Raw genomic sequence first — 18,999 nt, 5'->3', positions numbered from 1 at the left:
ATGAACTTTCCTTTTCTTATAAGGATGTTTCTGCCACTATTCTGACAAAAAAATAACTTTGATTTCCAGATTAGGGTAGACTGAACCCTACTTGGTTAAATGAGGGTAAATTTGACTTAATTTGGGTAAACTGAAGCCTATTTGGCTAAGTGATTAGGAAGCAGTGAACCGCTTTGTAAAGTACACCTCAATTAAGGTTGTACAGAACATATGGTAACTGATACTGTGCTTGGTGGGCATAGTTTTTTCTCAAAATGTACTCATTCTTTTATTCAACAAATATATTTGTGTGTTTTTTGTATAAGATGCTTAACAGGATAAATAGAATTAAGACCAAAACATCCTATGTTCTCATGGACCTTCTTGAGGGTGAGGGAGAAAAGAAAAAAAGCACATAATCACAGTAATTTCAGGTAGTGATAAATGCTAATTTAGAAAGAAACAGGATTATGTGATCAGGACTGAGCGGGGTGCCACTTTTAAAAGGATGGTCAGAGATGGCTTCTCTGAGGAGATAACATTTGAATAATACCTAAAAATGGGTAAGAAACTAGCCATTTTAAGAGGTGAAGGAAGAATATTCTAGTGGGAGAGAACAGCAGGTTGTAAAGGCTCTGAGCTAAAAGTGGATTTAGTGTGTTAAAAGAATGGACTGAGGTCAGTATGCCTAGAGCAGTGGTCGGCAAACTGCGGCTCGCAAGGCACATGCGGCTCTTTGGCCCCTTGAGTGTGGCTCTTCCACAAAATACCGACTTCTGCGAATGGGCCACAAAGTTTCAATCGCACTGTACGTGCGCGCCCGCACGTGGTATTTTGTGGAAGAGCCACACTCAAGGGGCCAAAGAGCCGCATGTGGCTCGCGAGCCGCGGTTTGCCGACCACTGGCCTAAAGTATAAATGATCTGGGGAAAATGGGGATAAGAGAAAGTTGTCAGGGCAAGAACCTTGTTAGTCATTATAAAACATTTGGGTTTTATCTTAAAAATAGTTTTAAGATTAATATCCTGGCCCTAACGGGGTTGGCTCAGTGGATAGAGCATCGGCCTGTGGATTGAAGGGTCCCAGGTTGGATTCCAGTCAAGGGCATGTACCTTGGTTGCGGACACATACCCAGTAGGGAGTGTGCAGGAGACAGCTAATTGATGTTTCTCTCTCATCGATATTTCTAACTCTCTATCCCTCTTCCTTCCTCTCTGTCAAAAAAAAAAAAAAATCAATAAAATACATTTTTTTAAAAAGATTAATATCCTGATGTCTATGAACCTGAGCTTTAAAATAATTTTTCTAGTCAGACTTTTGACCTTTATAGCTTATAGGAAATATACTTAATTATAATTTTCATTTCAAATTTTTTATTTAAATATTGCTTCTTTTCTGACTCTTATAATTTTCTTTCAATTAGAATCATCTTATTGTAAAGGTTCCCCCATATCATGACCAACATATAACTTTGCCAGTATCAGTGGGAATATATGTAGTGACCAATGCTGGAAGATCTCATGATGTTCAACCATTCACTTACACTCCAGACCCAGGTATGTCAAAATAAAAAAGTCTGAACTAAAATGAATGATTAATTTCTGGTACTTTGGAAGAATATGAAGACCAGCCAACCAAAATGAAAAAGTGGTAGCCTGGCTGGTGTGGCTCAGTGGTTGAGTGTCCACCTATGAACCAGGAGTCACGGTTGGATTCCCGGTTAGGGCACATACCCTATTTGTGGGGCTGGATCCCCAGTAGGAAGTGTGTAGGAGACAATCAATCAATGATTCTCTCTCATCATTGATGTTTCTATCTCTCTCTCCCTCTTCCTTTCTCTCTGAAATAAAAAAAAAAATTTTTTTTTTTTAAAAGAGCATGGCTTTTGAAAAAAAGAAAAGAAAAGCTAGGAATGCTCTGAAGAGTTATCATACAGCTTACTCTTTAGTAAGAATTAACATTCATTCAGTTTCTCTAGTGTGCAGAAAAATGAAAGTGACAACTTTGGGAAACTGCTAATAATTTAGTCTAGCTGGCTTACAGATTGCCTTTTGGGAAAGAGAAGAGATATGCTTGTCATGATAAGTGATAAGAATCACAAATAGAGTTATATGCCTATAACATTTTCTAATCTGTATAATAAAAAATATCAAAGACTGCTGGTGAATAAATATTTTAAACATAATTTTAAGCATTTAGGCAAAATAGATGCTTTAGGAACCAGAGCAGTAAGAGCAATTGAAATGTTAAAAATTTAGAAGATCTGCCCTGGCTGGGTAGCTCAGTTGGGGTTAGAGCATTAATCTTTTTTTTTTTTTCTTAATAGCAGCAGCTGGTGCTTTGAATGTAAATGTGAAGAAGGAAATATCTAGTCCAGCAAGACCTTGCTCTTTTGAAGAGGCCATGAAAGGTACTAAGTTGATTCTCATATATTTTCCCTAACAAACTTTACTATTTTGTTTTCTCTTATGTACTTGGAACACTTAGCAGGGTCTCATCTATACTGTAAAATAAATATTTGTTTTTTACTGAATGCAGAGATTTGTTTCCCAACTTGATATTTTCCTTCATTCACCATGTAAACTTTTTTTGTTAACCTATTAGAGTGGAGTTTTTTGTTTTTTTCTTTGTTTTCCATTCCCCAATATTAAAAATCTTAAAAGTCTATGTAAAGTACAATAATGTATGTAAAAAAATTTCTACTAATAAGATTAGTACTTGACATTGAGACTGAAGAGACCAAAATATGAACTATCAACATTTGAAAAAGTTGCTTTAGGCTCTTTCTTCTGATATTTTTATTTACTCCTTTGCCAGTCCCAAGAGATAACAAAGATATATCTTCAGGATGTTATGTGATAGATTCTTTTTTCAGATTTCTAATACAACTATGATACTTAGTGATACTTTTGTGCCATTATAAATGAAGATGTCGCCGAAACCGGTTTGGCTCAGTGGATAGAGCGTCAGCCTGCGGACTGAAAGGTCCCAGGTTCGATTCTGGTCAAGGGCATGTACCTTGGTTGCGGGCACATCCCCAGTAGGAGATGTGCAGGAGGCAGCTGATCGATGTTTCTCTCTCATCGATGTTTCTAACTCTCTATCTCTCTCCCTTCCTCTCTGTAAAAAATCAATAAAATATATTTTTTTAAAAATAAAATAAATAAATGAAGATGTCAATTACATAATGGCCATTGCTTTGTTCCTATAATCCTAGCTTTTATTTATATCTTTCTGCCATGAAATTCATGAGTTAAATAAAATTAAATTATAAAATTAAAAATATTTAGCCCTGACTGGTTTGGCTCAGTGGATAGAGCATTGGCCTGCATACTAAAGGGTCCCAGGTTCAATTCCAGTCAAGGGCATGTACCTTGGTTGCAGGCACATCCCCAGTAGGGGCTGTGCAGGAGGCAGCTGATCGATGTTTCTCTCTCATCGATGTTTCTAACTCTCTATCTCTCTCCCTTCCTCTCTGTAAAAAAGCAATAAAATATATTTTAAAAAAATATTTACATTTAAAAGGGAATAATATGCTTAATAAATTTTATCAAATACAGTAGCTTTTTTTTCTATTGTCAGTAGTAAAATTTAGCTTTCATGTATATAATGTGTTGAGTATAGCTTGCCATTATAATTTCTGATCACAAACACTTTCCCGGAGTAGATTAGTGAGAAATTTTGCACTGATGAGTAAACTGCCAAGATTATGTGATTAAAATACAAGAAAATTTATAAATCTGTGCTATATATAACCATAGCTAATGCACATTGGACATATATTAAGTGCTGGGCAATATGCCACACTCTTTATTGGCATTATCTCATTTAATCTTCCAAACTCTATGAGGTAGGTAATTTATTATTCTCATTCCATAGATGAGGAAAACAAGGTTTCAGGGAGGTTAAATAATTTGCCCAAGGTCGCTTAGCTAGGATTAAAAAAGATAGGTTAAGCTTCAGTATAAAAGTAACACCTCTAAGCAAAAATAATTCAAACCATGTTATTAGATAAATAATACCATAATTAATTAATCACTAAAGAAAGTCTTGCCCTAGCTGGTTTGGCTCAGTGGATAGAATATTGGCCTGCAGACTGAAGGGTCCTGGGTTCAATTCCAGTCAAGCGGCACATGCCTGGATTGTGGGCTGGATCACCAGTAGGGGGCATGTAGGAGGCAGCCGATCAATGATTCTCTCTCATCATTGATGTTTCTATCTCTCTCCCTCTCTCTTCTTCTTTGAAATCAATAAAAATATATTTAAAAAAAGAAAGTCTTGAACATTTGTGATCTATCCTTTGCCAACTTTGTGCTCTTCTACAAAAATTCCTTGATGCTTCCTTTCATGGAATATCAGGCAGATAGAACAGTAACCTAATCCAATGTGAAATTTATCGTACAAGATTATGAATTGAAGGTTGAAAGGTTTTGAAAGCTCCACTTAATTTTTAGTAACAAAATTATTTAGTCAATTGATCCAAATCTTACAAGCCTAAAAAAGGATGCAAACATACATGCACATATTACTCTTTTTCAAAATTCAGACCTCCTTATTTTGACAATTTTATCAACTTAAATCATGATAAAAATAATTTTATGAAGATATAAAATTAAATTGAATACTCAGCTAACTTTGTTTAAAATTTTCATTTGTTTTTATAAATATGGTATCATTAATTAGGAAGTACTGATCATTTTAAAAGACAATAGCTTTTAGAACCAATAATTTTCCTTGACAAATGGCTTATTTTTATTCCATGAAATCACAGCTTTAGTATAATGCGAAGGTACCATTTCGGAGATTTAATTAAGTATACTTTAATGATGAAAACTGAGCAACATAAATGACTTTTAAATTTGTGTTATGGCATTAATCCTCCAAGAAACAGTCTGATAAATAACCATTAATTACAATAAGATTTAAAACTTGATGCCCAATATGATGTTATGGTCATATATTGAAAGCTTTTGCTCTGAAGTAAGTTTCTAATTCCTTGGAGAGAGTCTGGAAGAGTGGGGAGTAAGGATAGCAACTAGTGCCAAAGCATTTGATTCATTTTTCGTTTTATCCAACTGTGTATATATCCTTAACACAAAGTAATGCGTATTAAATAAGATAAAGTATACCGTGTAAACTATTATTAACAGTTTTTTGGGAATATTTCCACAAAGTTTTCTATATCTATATAGATGTGAGTGTAAATGTTAGCTAAATCGCTCAAAGACTCAGTGATGGAGGTTTAAGACCCAGGGATAAAGTGTTGATGTACATTCTCTCAGTTTCAGCTTTGTAAGGAGTGGTTAATTGGATTAGTGTGAAAAATAGTTGAGAGCATATACTTTTCTCTACTGGTTGGATAGGGAAAGGTTCAGGAGCTTTGAGGAGCTATAGAGATAATCTAGTTCAATCACATTTTACAGGTGATAAACCAAGTCCTAAAGAAGCTGTGATTTACTCAAGGTCATACAGCTAGTAACTGACAGAGATTACAACTTAGGTTGCCCTCAAAATTCTATATTTTTTCACTCTATTATTCCCTACCCTATAAATCTTGTTGTTGTTATTGTTAAACCTTACCTGAGTATATTTTTCCATTGATTTTTAGAGAAAGGGGAAGGGAGGGGGAGAGACAGAGAAACATCTGTGTGAGAGACACATCCATTGATTGTCTCCCACACATGCCCCCACCGGGGCTAGGGATCAAGTCTGCAACCGAGGTTTATGCTCTTGACCAGAATCGAACCCTTCAGTCCACAGGCTGACACACTATCTACTGAGCCAAACTGGCTAGGGCACTCCCCTTAAATCTTTATTTTAACCATACATATTTGTACTTGACCTTATCATTTTATGCTGCTTACTGATAACAAACTTTTACTAAGGATTGTTCTAAGTTTCAAAAGTTGTTATTATTTGACATCAATAGAAGAGAGCACTTTAAAAGTTGTTTGGCATAATGTGTCAATACCAATATTCCTTATAAATTCAAATTGCTATTGGGATGGATAAATATGTCTATCTTATTTACCTTCTGCATTTTTTGAATTGGCTTAAAAGTTTTCCCCCAACCCCTAGGTCGTTTGTATTTTACATGTTTGTATTTTTTCTCTCTCTCACTAAAATGTAATTTTTCACTAGTAGGGCTTTGTCCATCTTATTCATCATCACTGACCCCCAAACCTTGAACAGCACCTAGAACTTGGTAAAGGGCTCAATAAATACCTAGTGAAAAAGAAGTAAGAAAAGAGCGTGACATCTCTCAAGCCATTTAATATTATTTACAGGTCCATTAAGATACAGTTGTGGGTTCTGGGACAAGAAAATATGTACTTACTTTTCCCTTTTCCTCCCTCCTAAATCTACTAAATACCTTAGAAATAATTGAACAATCATAAAAGGACTTTAAAATATAGAGAGAAGAAAGACTGGCTAGGGACCTCACATTTTGAAGAATGACATCAAGTCCTGGGTTCTCTTTTTATCTCCCATTTATCTGGATTGGGCACTAGAGAGGTCTGCTACTCAGAACTGGCAATGGGCATAGGCAAAAAATAAGTCAGTAAATAAGCATGAAAAGCCTGCTCTCTTTGGCCAGAAGACCAGGAAAGGGAAAGCCCAGCAAAGACTTTTGTTGGGATGACTCCTATTTAGTGACAGCAACTGACCCACCCCCTCCACCTATACCTGCAGTAGCAATACAGAACTTGGGAGGGTCAACCCACCTCATGCTGCATACCTATCAATTAACAGTGGGCCTAGTCTGCCAGGAGGTCAGTCTAACTGCAGTGATGGCAATGGCAGAACCAGGGGGACAACCCCACCACCACCAGGCAGCAGCACATGCCCCTCCACCCGCATTGGTGGTGCCAGCAGGCCCTGTGTCTCCCCTGTTCTTCCCCTGACAGCAGACAGAGACCCAGACCTAGCAGCTCCTAGCCCTCCGCCCAAGAGCAGAGAAAGATCCAGGCCAAGTGTATCCCAACCCTCCACCCAGTGACAGAAGGCTCTATTCGGTGGCAGAAGGTGAACAGACCCAAACCTCGTCCTAGTGACATGAGCTACCCAGACCCTGCAGTCTTGACCTTCTACCCAGTGGCAGAAGGCAACCTACCTACGTGCTTCCCCAGCACCAGCAGAGATAGAACAGAAAGCCCATTAGTACCAGGAGGCTAGAACATATACCAGAAGAAATGCTTTTCCTCTTGCAGGTTAAGCATCCCTCTTCCCCACCTAGTAACACCAGACAGCCCAGAGAAGCACTTTCCACGCTTGCAGGCAGCACCAACAGGATTCCAGCTGGAATTCATGCAGAGCTAGAACAGAATACTGACCAGAATAGGACTCAGAAAACGAAATTGTCAATGGTCATAGAAAGACTTGTATCTTTTGTGTGGGCATTTTAAAAAGTGTCCTCTTCTTATTTATCTACACCAGTAGACATACCTGCTTGTCAGTGGTCTCCTTTGGAGAAGTAAAAGACTCTTGCTCAACCTATTCCACCTATTCTCACTTTCCAGAAGGGAAATAAAACTAAAATGATAAGGATTTTTCTCTAAATAAATTTTGGGGGAAATTATGTATAGATCTGTTAAGCAGTAACTGTAGGTGGATGCATTTATTTGTCAATGGATATAAGCAATTTCTAATTGAACTATAATATAAACTTGTCTTTAGATATTGGAAATTTTTAGACCAAAAATACTATTAATGACAATATGCAACACACTGCATTGTAAAATTAACCAAACAATGAACTAAATTGACTATGATAAAGGTAAAGAAAGATTAATTCATCCATTTCTTCATTCATTCAACAAATATTCATTGATTGCTTACTATACATCAGGCAACAAGAACAAAATCTCTGCCTTCATGGAGCTCACATTGTAATAGAATTCAAAAGGAAGAATAGCAGTTGAATGTTATTCAAGACAACACTAATAGTCTTTCAAATTGTCCTATGAGATGGGCCACAAATACTATTAAATGCCTGACATTTTCTCTCAGTAAAAATTAGATTTTGAGTTTAATTGTAGAAGTATTGGTAGAATCTAGGTGAAAATAGGTCCAGGGAACGCAAGAATAAATGATACATTCCTCAGAATAATAAAGCGTAGAATATCCAAAGTTAAATTTAAGAGCACTTTCCCCTTCCTCAGTATAATCAGTTTCCACAGGAATTATTTCTAGCCATTGGCTATGAGACAAGTTGAAGTAAGATCAGAAAGTTTCAAATATTTCTAAATCAGAATATTTACAAAGGTAGCAATCTTACTCATATATCATTTAAAATTCTTCTTTGTAGCCAAGATTTCTTCTTAATATCAAATTAAGAAATTTAACAGCTATGCATTCTGGGGAATCTATATTTCTCTCCACAGGGTTTCATAGTAGTGGTAATCTTTTAGATCAGAATTTGGATATGTGTTCAATTTAGAAGACTGTCATTAGTGATGTCAGTAGGCGTCACTAAGTCCACCAATGGCTGACTCACGTAGACAAAAGGAAGGAAGGAAGGAAGGAAGGAAGGAAGGAAGGAAGGAAGGAAGGAAGGAAGGAAGGAAGGATGGATCAAGGGGGAAAAGTAGATATAATGAAGTGATAAAATGTACCTCATCTGCTATATATTGCTTCTCAGTGTAAATCTCTATTGAAAATGGGAATAAAAAGAAGTGAAAAATACTTGCTGGTTTTGTTTTGGAAATTTAATTGGTAAACTAAAATAGTCCTTAAATTTCTAAAAAGAAAAAATTTTAAGTCCTATCTAAAAGAGAAATGTGTTCATGTGTCAACTTGTCAAATTCAAGTTTTCTAAGACATTAAATTTAGAAACGCAAAATTTATTTGGTTACTTGGTGGCCAAGCTTCTCATAAGAAGCTTGAGTTTTGTTGAGCAGAGAAATTTTCAGACAATTCTGTGGCCTTTAAAAAGTTTTGACTTTAGGCCTGGCCGGTGTGTGGTTCAGTGGTTGATCATCCACCCTGAATTAAGAGGTAACTGGTTCGATTCTTGATCAGGGCACGTGCCTGGGTTGCAGGCTATGTTCCCAGTAGTGGGCATGCAGGAGGCAGCTGATGGATGTTTCTCATCAATATTTCTATTCCTCTATCACTCTTCCTTCCTCAAGCCAAAGCTACTTCAAAAAAGGGAGGATACATTTTGATATGCCAATTTTGTATCTCATGCTACATAACATTAAAAAAATGGACTTTTAAATCATGGCTAATAATCATCACACTATAGAATGAAATAGTTGATGACTTTAGTGATTTTAAGCTTTTCTTTCTTTCTTTTTGTGTGTGCAGCTATAAAGACTACTGGATGTAATTTAGATAAGGTAAATATTCTTCCTAATGCTCTGATCACTCCACTCATATCAAGCAGTATGATTAAGAGTGAAGATGTTACTCCAATGGAAGTGACAGCAGAAAAAAGATCTCCTATTTTTAAGGTAAGCCAGCCATATTGACAAGTGTCCCCCATCTTAACCTCAAATATAAAAATTACTTTTTATATTTTATGTGGTTTGATTTCCTTTTCCCATGTTTATGCTTTTTACTTTTTCTGTTTCTTTCACATTTGTTTTTCTTTAGATGCACTTAATGAATTTTGCTTTTCAGAGTAAGTGCTTTTATACTCCAGTAAAATAGCCTGCCTTTAAAGTGACTTTCAGTATCTATTTTTGACAAGGAATTAATGTGTTAGCTAGACCTGTGAGATGGAGGATGTTAATGAAAGTACTGGTTAGCATTTTTAAAATTAGAGACATTTTTATTTCCTTTTCTTTCCCACTCTTCCTGTAACTCCCTTTCCCTTTTTCATTTGTTTTCCTCCTACAATGTTAACAGTAAACCACAAAATGGGAATATATATATATTTTAAATATATTTTATTGATTTTTTTACAGAGAGGAAGGGAGAGGGATAGAGAGTTAGAAACATCGATCAGCTGCTCCTTCACACCCCCTACTGGGGATGTGCCTGCAACCAAGGTACATGCCCTTGACTGGAATCGAACCTGGGACCCTACAGTCTGCAGGCCGATGCTCTATCCACTGAGCCAAACTGGTTAGGGCAAAATGGGAATATTTTTTAGCTTGCTATTAATCCATGAACCATAGAATTAATGTTTTAACTGTCCTGAGCATATCAATAGCTGATTACTTTATATATTAATTTATATATATATTTGATTTCAGAGAGGAAGGAAGAGGAAGAGAGAGATAGAAACATCAATGATAAGAGAGAATCATTGATCGGCTGCCTCCTGCACACCCCACACTGGGGATTGATTCCGTAACCCAAGCATGTGCCCTGACTGAGAATCAAACCATGACCTCCTGGTTCATAGGTCAATGCTCAGCCACTGAGCCACACTGGCTGAGCAGTGGATTATTCTTTTACTTCCTTATTTGACTATCTTTGTTTATAATACATACTAGAGGCCCAGTGCACGAATTTGTGCACCAGTGGGGTCCCTCGGCCTGGCCTGTGGGATTGGGCTGAAACTGGCTCTCCGACATCCCCCGAGGGGTCCTGGATTGTGAGAGAGCGCAGGCCAGGCCAAGGGACCCCACTGGTGCAGGATTGGGGCCAGGGAGGGACCATGGGAGGGCTCCAGGGTGTGTCCGGCCCGTCTCACTCAGTCCCGACTGGCCAGACCTCAGCAGCAAGCTAACCTACCAGTCAGAGCGTCTGCCCCCTGGTGGTCAGAGCATGTCATAGCAACTGGTCGACCGGCCAACTGTCTGCCCCCTGGTGGTCTGTGCACGTCATAGTGTCTGGTCAACTGATCAACTGTCTGCCCCCTCGTGGTCAGTGCATGTCATAGTGCCTGGTTGACTGGTCACCTGTCTGCCCCCTGGTGGTCAGTGCATATCATAGCGAGTGGTTGCGCGGTCTTAGCATATCATTAGCATATTACACTTTGATTGGTTGAATGGACAACCAGACACGTAGCATATTAGGCTTTTATTATATAGGATTTTAAAAATACTCTTTAGACAATCAGACATGTATCACCAAAAATCATAGTCTTATACCTATTTTCCAAATAATATCGAGTGGAAAATTGGTCCTGCATATGCATATGTTTTTAGACTAATATTAATTTTTGAAGTGTCACATGAGCTCATTTAATGGTTATTAATTAATATTATCTGGGAATTTTTATTTTTCAGACTACAAAGACAGTTGGATCAACTCAACAAACATTAGAAAATATCTCTAACATGACAGGAAATGGCTCTTTTTCATCATCATCATCTTCTCACTTACCCTCTGAAAATGAAAAGCAGCAGCAGATTCAGCCCAAGGCATACAATCCAGAAACCCTGACAACTATCCAAACACAGGACATTTCACAGCCTGGTACCTTTCCAACAGTTTCTGCTTCTAGTCAGCTGCCTAACAGTGATGCACTACTGCAGCAGGCCACACAGTTTCAGACAAGAGAAACTCAATCTAGAGAGGTATTACAGTCAGATGGAACTGTGATTAATTTGTCACACCTGACTGAGGCATCACAACAACAGCAGCAGTCACCACTACAAGAACAAGCACAGACTTTACAGCAGCAGATTTCATCAAGTATGTTCCCATCACCAAGTAGTGTGAGTCAGATACAGAACACGATTCAGCAGTTGCAAGCTGGAAGTTTTAGCGGCAGTACTGCTAGTGGCAGCAGTGGAAATGTTGACTTGGTTTTAGAGGCACAACAAGTTTTAGAGGCACAACAAGTTTTAGAGGCACAACAACAGTTATCTTCAGTTTTGTTTTCTACTCCAGATGGTAATGAGAATGTTCAAGAACAGCTTAGTGCAGACATTTTTCAACAAGTCAGTCAAATTCAAAATAGTGTAAGCCCTGGAATGTTTTCTCCGACAGAGCCAGCAGTCCATACCAGACCAGATAATTTAATAGCTGGAAGAGCTGAAAGTGTTCACTCACAGACCGAAAACACATTATCTAATCAACAGCAGCAGCAACAGCAACAGCAGGTGATGGAATCATCAGCTGCAATGGTGATGGAGATGCAACAGAGTATCTGCCAGGCTCAGATTCAGTCGGAATTATTTCCTTCAACTGCTTCAGCAAATGGAAATCTTCAGCAATCTCCAGTTTACCAGCAGACTCCTCATATGATGAGTGCATTACCTACCAGTGAAGACATGCAAATGCAATGTGAATTGTTTTCTTCTCCTCCTGCAGTTTCTGGAAGTGAAACTAATACAACCACCACACAGCAGGTTGCAACCCCTGGCACTACCATGTTTCAAACGTCAAGTTCAGGAGATGGAGAGGAAACAGGCACACAAGCAAAACAGATGCAGAACAGTGTCTTTCAGACCATTGTCCAAATGCAACATAGTGGGGACAGTCAACCTCAAGTTAACCTTTTTTCATCTACGAAAAGTATGATGAGTGTTCAAAATAGTGGTGCCCAGCAACAAGGTAATGGTTTATTCCAGCAAGGTAATGAGATGATGTCACTCCAATCTGGGAATTTTTTGCAGCAGCCTTCTCATTCACAGGCTCAGCTTTTTCATCCTCAAAATCCTATTGCTGATGCTCAGAACCTTTCCCAGGAAACTCAAGGCTCTATTTTTCACAGCCCAAGTCCTATTGTTCACAGTCAGACTTCTACAACCTCCACCGAACAGATGCAGCCTCCAATGTTTCACTCTCAAAGTACCATGGCTGTGCTACAGGGCTCTAATGTTCCTCAAGATCAGCAGTCAGCCAACATATTTCTTTCTCAAAGTCCAATGAATAATCTTCAAGCTAATGCAGTAGCCCAGGAAGAACAGATTTCATTTTTTGCAGCTCAGAACTCAATTTCTCCACTTCAGTCAACGTCAAACACTGAGCAGCAAACTGCTTTCCAACAGCAGCCTCCAATGTCACACATTCAGACCCCCATGCTTTCTCAAGAACAGGCACAACCCTCCCAGCAAGGTCTGTTTCAGCCTCAGGTATCCCTGGGCTCCCTTCCTCCTAATCCAATGCCTCAAAACCAACAAGGGACAATCTTCCAGGCACAGCACTCAATAGTTGCCATCCAGAGTAATTCCCCATCCCAGGAGCAGCAGCAGCAGCAGCAACAGCAGCAACAGCAGCAGCAACAGCAGCAACAACAACAGAGTATTTTATTCAGTAATCAGAATACCATGGCTACAATGGCATCTCAAAAACCACCACCACCAAACATGATATTCAACCCAAGTCAAAATCCAATGGCTAATCAGGAGCAACAGAACCAGTCAATTTTTCACCAACAAAATAATATGGCCACAATGAATCAAGAGCAACAACAGCCCATGCAATTTCAGAACCAGCCCACAGTTTCCTCACTTCAAAACCCAGGTCCTACCCAGTCTGAATCGTCACAGACTTCCTTGTTCCATAGCTCTCCTCAGATGCAGCTGGTCCAGGGGTCACCCAGTTCTCAAGAGCAGCAAGTAACTCTCTTCCTCTCTCCAGCATCCATGTCTGCATTGCAGACCAGTATAAACCAACAAGAGATGCAACAGTCTCCTCTTTATTCCCCTCAGAACAACATGCCTGGAATTCAAGGAGCCACATCTTCACCTCAACCACAGGCTACTTTATTTCACAACACTACAGGAGGCACAATGAACCAACTACAGAATTCCCCTGGCTCATCTCAGCAGACTTCAGGAATGTTCTTATTTGGCATTCAAAATAGTAAGAAACTCTAATTTCTCATTTCTTAAATGTTATTGGTTTAAATGGTCAAAGTATTATTATTATTAGAAGGAAGCAAAGCACAGTGGTTTTAAGAACACAGATTATAGTTTGTCAGAACTGAGTTCAAGTCCCAGTTATACCAGGAATAGACTGTGAGATCTTACACAAGTTATTTGACTGGCATGAACCTCAGTTTGCACATCTAATAAAATGGTGGTAATATTACATACTTGACAAGGATATTGGGAGGATTAAATGTGGTAGTGTATGTGTTTGCCACTTTAACCTATGAACTTGAAAGGAAAATGAAGAATGACAGAAAATCTCAGCCAATTTAAGTAGTTTCCAAGGAGGTAAAAGCCCATCTTTAATGTTTATGTACCAAGGAAATTATATAGGACTTAATATGGTAGCTGGACAAAGTTGTGTTTGTATACTGCTAAGAGGAAACCAAAGATGAACATCAGTACTTTTTGGGGGGCTGTCAGGTGCCTCACTTTTAGTTCTATGCTGAGTGAACACAATAATGACTTACCCCAGCAACTAATTCATATCTTCTTGTGAATCTTAAGAGAAAGTAACTAATCAGATAGCTTCTCTATTTAAAATGTCTCTGCAGACTGTAATCAGCTTTTAACTTCTGGACCAGCTGCATTGCCAGATCAGTTGATGGCCATAAGTCAGCCAGGTCAACCACAAAACGAGGGCCAGCCACCTGTGACAACACTTCTTTCTCAGCAAATGCCAGAGAATTCTCCACTGGCATCCTCTATGAACACCAACCAGAACATTGAAAAGATTGATTTGCTTGTTTCATTGCAAAACCAAGGGAACAACATGACTGGCTCCTTTTAACTGGATATGTAAGTATTGCATTTTGGCTTCTCTTTTTATTGAAAAGCATCAATGAATTTTATTATTCCCAGCAGATTTGGTTAAGTAAATGTGGTGTACTCACCAGGTGGTACTTTTTTTTATTCTGAATAAGTTATTCGATATGTGATAGCTTATGGTCATTTTGTTAATACTGGGCATTCCGCCCTAGCCAGTTTGGCTCAGTGGATAGAGCACCAGCCTGCGGACTGAAGGGTCCCAGGTTCGATTCCAGTCAAGGGCACATACCCAGGTTGTGGGCTCAATCCTTAGTGGGGCGCGTGCAGGAGTCAGCTGGTCGGTGATTCTCTCTCATCATTGATGTTTATATCTCTCTCTCCCTTCCTCTCTGGAAGCAATAAAAATATATTAAAAAAAATACTGGCAATTTCTTCTGGCTCTAACCTTCTTTGCCTTGGAATGACAGAAAATCTGATGTATGTATTATATATTAGATATAATAATGTCTCATTTCTCCTTTCCTCGAGGAATAAATATTGAGTCAGAAAACCCTGTGGAAGTATAAATATGATAAAGTATCATCTATGGTACTGTAATATACTTTGGGATCATTCAGGGTAACAGGAACTTTATAAGTGCTTTCCCTCACTAACGAGTTATATTAAATGTTTTCTTTTTTTAGAAATTCCATGAAGAAAATCCTGATTCCAAGATGTCCTGAGATCTTGTGATTCCATGAGGATTATTTAACTGTTACTTTAAAAACAAAATGAAATATGAAAAACTATGATGGAGTAAATGGATAGATTTTACTCTGGCGGCAAATGAGCACACCTATGCTGCCTGTTGCAGTGACTAGCCACCATCGTTAACATGTTCAGATTTTGTATTCCTAATAGCACTGATGACTGAGAATCTGCTTGAGTTTCAAGCTGACAGATTTAATTGTTGCTATTTTCCTAGGAGCTATTTCTTTAAAAGTACAGTTTAAATTTAAAAGCTGGACTGCTCAGTTATTATTGCTATTAGAAAATAACCCATATTGTCATGTTTACTTTTGTTCTTTGTCATTTTCTTTCCTGCATTGTTTTAGTCAAATAACAGCTTTTGAAAAAGGAAAATTCAAATAATAACTAAGGCTGTGATTTTTCAATATAAAAAGCACAGCTATTGGCCAAAGTGAAGGAATCCTTTTTCAGTTTTTATAGAAAACTGGAGAGATAGCATTCTGACAAGTAAGCTGTATTAAGAGCTTTACACAGAGAAGAGGCTTCTTTATCACAAAGGCAGACAACACACAACTGGGAACAGCTGGAGTGCTATTGATTTTATTTTTCAGATTGTTGTTTAATTCTCTGTATTTCTGATAAGGAGTTCAGCCATAAGTACATAGAAGAATAATTATCTTGCTCTTTAAAAAGTGAAGGGGATAATATTATGGTAAATTATATTCTGATATCCTCTTGCAGTAGTTTAAATTGACACAGCAATTTAAATCTGTTTTCTTCTTAACCCAGTCTTGGGCTGGTTGTTCCCTTTTTATATTCATCTATATTATTCCCCTCCTTTTCACTTTATTTTAAAAAATTGGTAATATATTCCTAGCTTTGTGACCCTGTAGCATCTTAAGGAAAAGGCCACTTTGATCTGGGGTAACCCAACAAGTCCTGCAGCACAGGTGGGAGGTGTAAGGAGAGCTGATTTTCAGGAATGAGGAGAGCTGATTCCTGAGAAACAAAAAACAATGCATTTTTCTCCATGAACGGTGCTGTTCTGAAGTCTTCAAATTTTTCCCTCTAATGGGAAACAGTATAAATTTTAATTTTTAAAAGGCAAAGTAAAATTTCTTGAAGCGTAACTTCTCCATGAGCTGCAGTGAGTGTAATTTACTTGTCACCTTAGTGCTTTACAGATTGAAGTGGTCACTATCTGATGGTTCCCACAAGCCTTAGGCTTTACAGGGTCATGTCATTGACTTAAAATGAAGAATTAACTTGTGTTTCATCTATAGAGAGCAAAATAACACACTCCAGAACTTGTAGTTGTAGCAGTTATACAGTTTTGGGTGTTCTTACCACCCATGGGATGCTTGCTTCTCATTACAACCTGTTGTCTAGACACATGCTTATGTCTTATTTTTCTTTTGGCATGTAGAAAGCTGTTAATACAGTTTAAGGCCAAATTGTGTGTGGCTTCTATATGTAGATAAGATGTTTTGGTATCTTGTCAGTTTCATTTATTTTTTTAAGTGTACAAAAAATAGCCTGTTGATTGTTTGTTGAAGGCTATTTTTCTATTTGGTTTGTTGTTGTTGTTATTGTTTTCTATCCTATACATTTAGTTAAACTTAGTGGAAGTGTGGTCTTGGTTTTGTTTATACAGCCAGTTTTTTCCCCTTTTTTGTGTGATCTTCCTTGGTTCTTTGAATGTGCTCTTCTTCTAATTTGTTTTTTTTTTCTTACTCATATATTCTTCCCATCACCCCCAACCTTACTTTCTCTCTCTGATTGAGAGGCATTGAATTACGTTTTCAGTAGTACAGGCTTCTTGCCGATATGAAGGGAACTTTTCAGAAAGAGACCTACTCTGGGTCATTTAATTTTGAATACAGTTTTCAATCGTTCAAGTTTTGGATGGTTTATATCTAATGTGTGTTTCATTTTTTTGGAAAGCTATATTTTGTATTTAGGAAATGGTATACTATTTTGCTATTTGTACTGAGTGAGTACATTGGCATAAATATAGAAATTTATATATATACATATATATAAACTATTCTTTTTTGCCACACATTTTTGTGGTAAATTTGTGAGTTAGTCTGATGTTCTACCACAACGTGGCGTCTGATAACAGTGAGGGGGGGTTTGTTATGTCTTTATTGAGTATTTAAGTATCTTTTGAAACAAATGACCTGTTTATCTGTGGCCATTCCATCAGGCAGTTCTTTGATGTTCCTAGTGGGCTAAAGGCAGCTTACTGTGTGTTTGCTGGATATTTTACTCAGCAAAATGTTAGAGTAAGGAAACCCATCTAGGCAGTTGTGTCAAATGGTGTTTCACGAGAATGAGCCATTCAGTCTTTGCTCACTATATATTTAATATTTTATTATTGTTATTATTATTATTAATTGGCCTTCTGTGTTCTATGCTTTTTTATTTATAAAGACACTAAAAATGTTTGTAATTTTAATAACATTTTCCCCACCTTGTAATATCCAGAGCTACTTTATAAATTCTCTGAACTGAAAGCATTTTCCTCAATATATCTCTTCTCCCCCCATCACTATCGAGAAAAATTACTCAATATAGTTCAGGTTATGAGAAAGACCAGCCACACAATCCAGTGCTTCAGTTTTAAAATGTAAAACTCCAACTGCAGAGGGTTAACAAATGCCAGAAAGCTTATCCAGCAAGTATAAAAATAAGAAGTAGAAATAAAATACTGTAAGTTTATTTCTGAGTTTTCTGAATTTTTTTCTAAGAGATTAAACAGGAGACTCAGGAAGTCTATTTGTTCACCAAATTCTAATTAGAATGTTAACATTGCTCTATGGATGAAGTGGTGGCAAGAAGACTGGCTGTGTGCTGATTTCTGTTGTTTAGCAAGAGGTTTATCATTGTAAAATGCTGATTGCCAATGCCAAGTCACCAGGGACCAATTTTCTGTTTTATAATATCTAAGTTTAGAACAGAACATACACCTGAATGGTTTGATTGGACAGAGGCAGAAAACCCAGTTTTTATTTTCATAAAATTTGTGGTTATTTATACAAGGGCTGTGCTATGCTACCATATTCTTATTCAATAATGATGTTGTGTGTTTTTTTTAACATTATCAAATGCTCCTTATCCCTAAAGGTCAATGTTAGGTACAGCATTCTGAATATACAATTTGGTTACAAAAATATTTATCTTCTTATTGAAGAGTTAGCTTAGTAGTCAGTGGTTGATACTTGTGCTAATAATACAGTTTCCAGATTACTGTTACAAGTTATTTATGGCAGAAGGTCCTAAATAAGTTATGAACCACATTTTAGTCCTTTGTTTTGTTATTATATTCAATTGTTCTTGCTTTAGCAACTCACATTAATGCTTGGAGCTTATCTCTGTGTCTGTGTTAGTGTTTGTGTGTGTTGTATTCCTTATTGTCATTCCATTATATATCCACACCAACATGGGAGAAGATAATTAGAAGTCATAATTTTGCTTCTGAGCTTTATCATGTTACCTTTGTAGTTAGAGTCATGTTTTTATTTAGCCAATGCAAATCTGTTTTCACCAGTCTCCCTAGAACAGGTTTTTTTAGAGGACTTTGTTTGTTATAGATGCAGTATTAATGAGGGACCTTCCTTCCTTTCCTCTCCTTCTCCTCCTCCTCTTTCTCCTATTCCACTTGAAATTTCAAATCATGTGCAGTTATTTCCTAGTACAATCATATATATTAAAAGTTCACCATACCTGGCCTCTCTAGTTT

At 37.5% G+C, this 18,999-nt stretch overlaps 1 protein-coding gene across 11 annotated transcripts in view; it reads left to right on the top strand.

Moving 5' to 3' along the window:
* The window catches only part of NFAT5 (nuclear factor of activated T-cells 5, tonicity-responsive), a 111,148-nt gene extending 92,235 nt beyond the window's left edge, over positions 1–18,913 (top strand). For 10 of the 11 annotated variants that reach the window (XM_005881198.2, XM_005881196.2, XM_014529174.1 and 7 more), the window contains 6 exons: positions 1,403–1,535; positions 2,306–2,389; positions 9,289–9,434; positions 11,163–13,689; positions 14,312–14,555; positions 15,209–18,913. In XM_005881198.2, the coding sequence (XP_005881260.1) occupies positions 1,403–1,535; positions 2,306–2,389; positions 9,289–9,434; positions 11,163–13,689; positions 14,312–14,547 (3,126 nt within the window). In that variant the 3' untranslated portion in view covers positions 14,548–14,555; positions 15,209–18,913. The remainder of the gene's footprint in view (positions 1–1,402; positions 1,536–2,305; positions 2,390–9,288; positions 9,435–11,162; positions 13,690–14,311; positions 14,556–15,208) is intronic. The other variant, XM_005881199.2, reaches the window with a different exon arrangement.
* Positions 18,914–18,999: the final 86 nt, after the last annotated feature.

Source organism: Myotis brandtii, unplaced genomic scaffold (genome assembly GCF_000412655.1).
Source record: "Myotis brandtii unplaced genomic scaffold, ASM41265v1 scaffold670, whole genome shotgun sequence".
In the NCBI taxonomy this organism is placed as follows: domain Eukaryota; kingdom Metazoa; phylum Chordata; class Mammalia; order Chiroptera; family Vespertilionidae; genus Myotis; species Myotis brandtii.
Note: the sequence above shows the minus strand (reverse complement) of the source record. Positions and strands in the feature narration are given on the sequence as shown.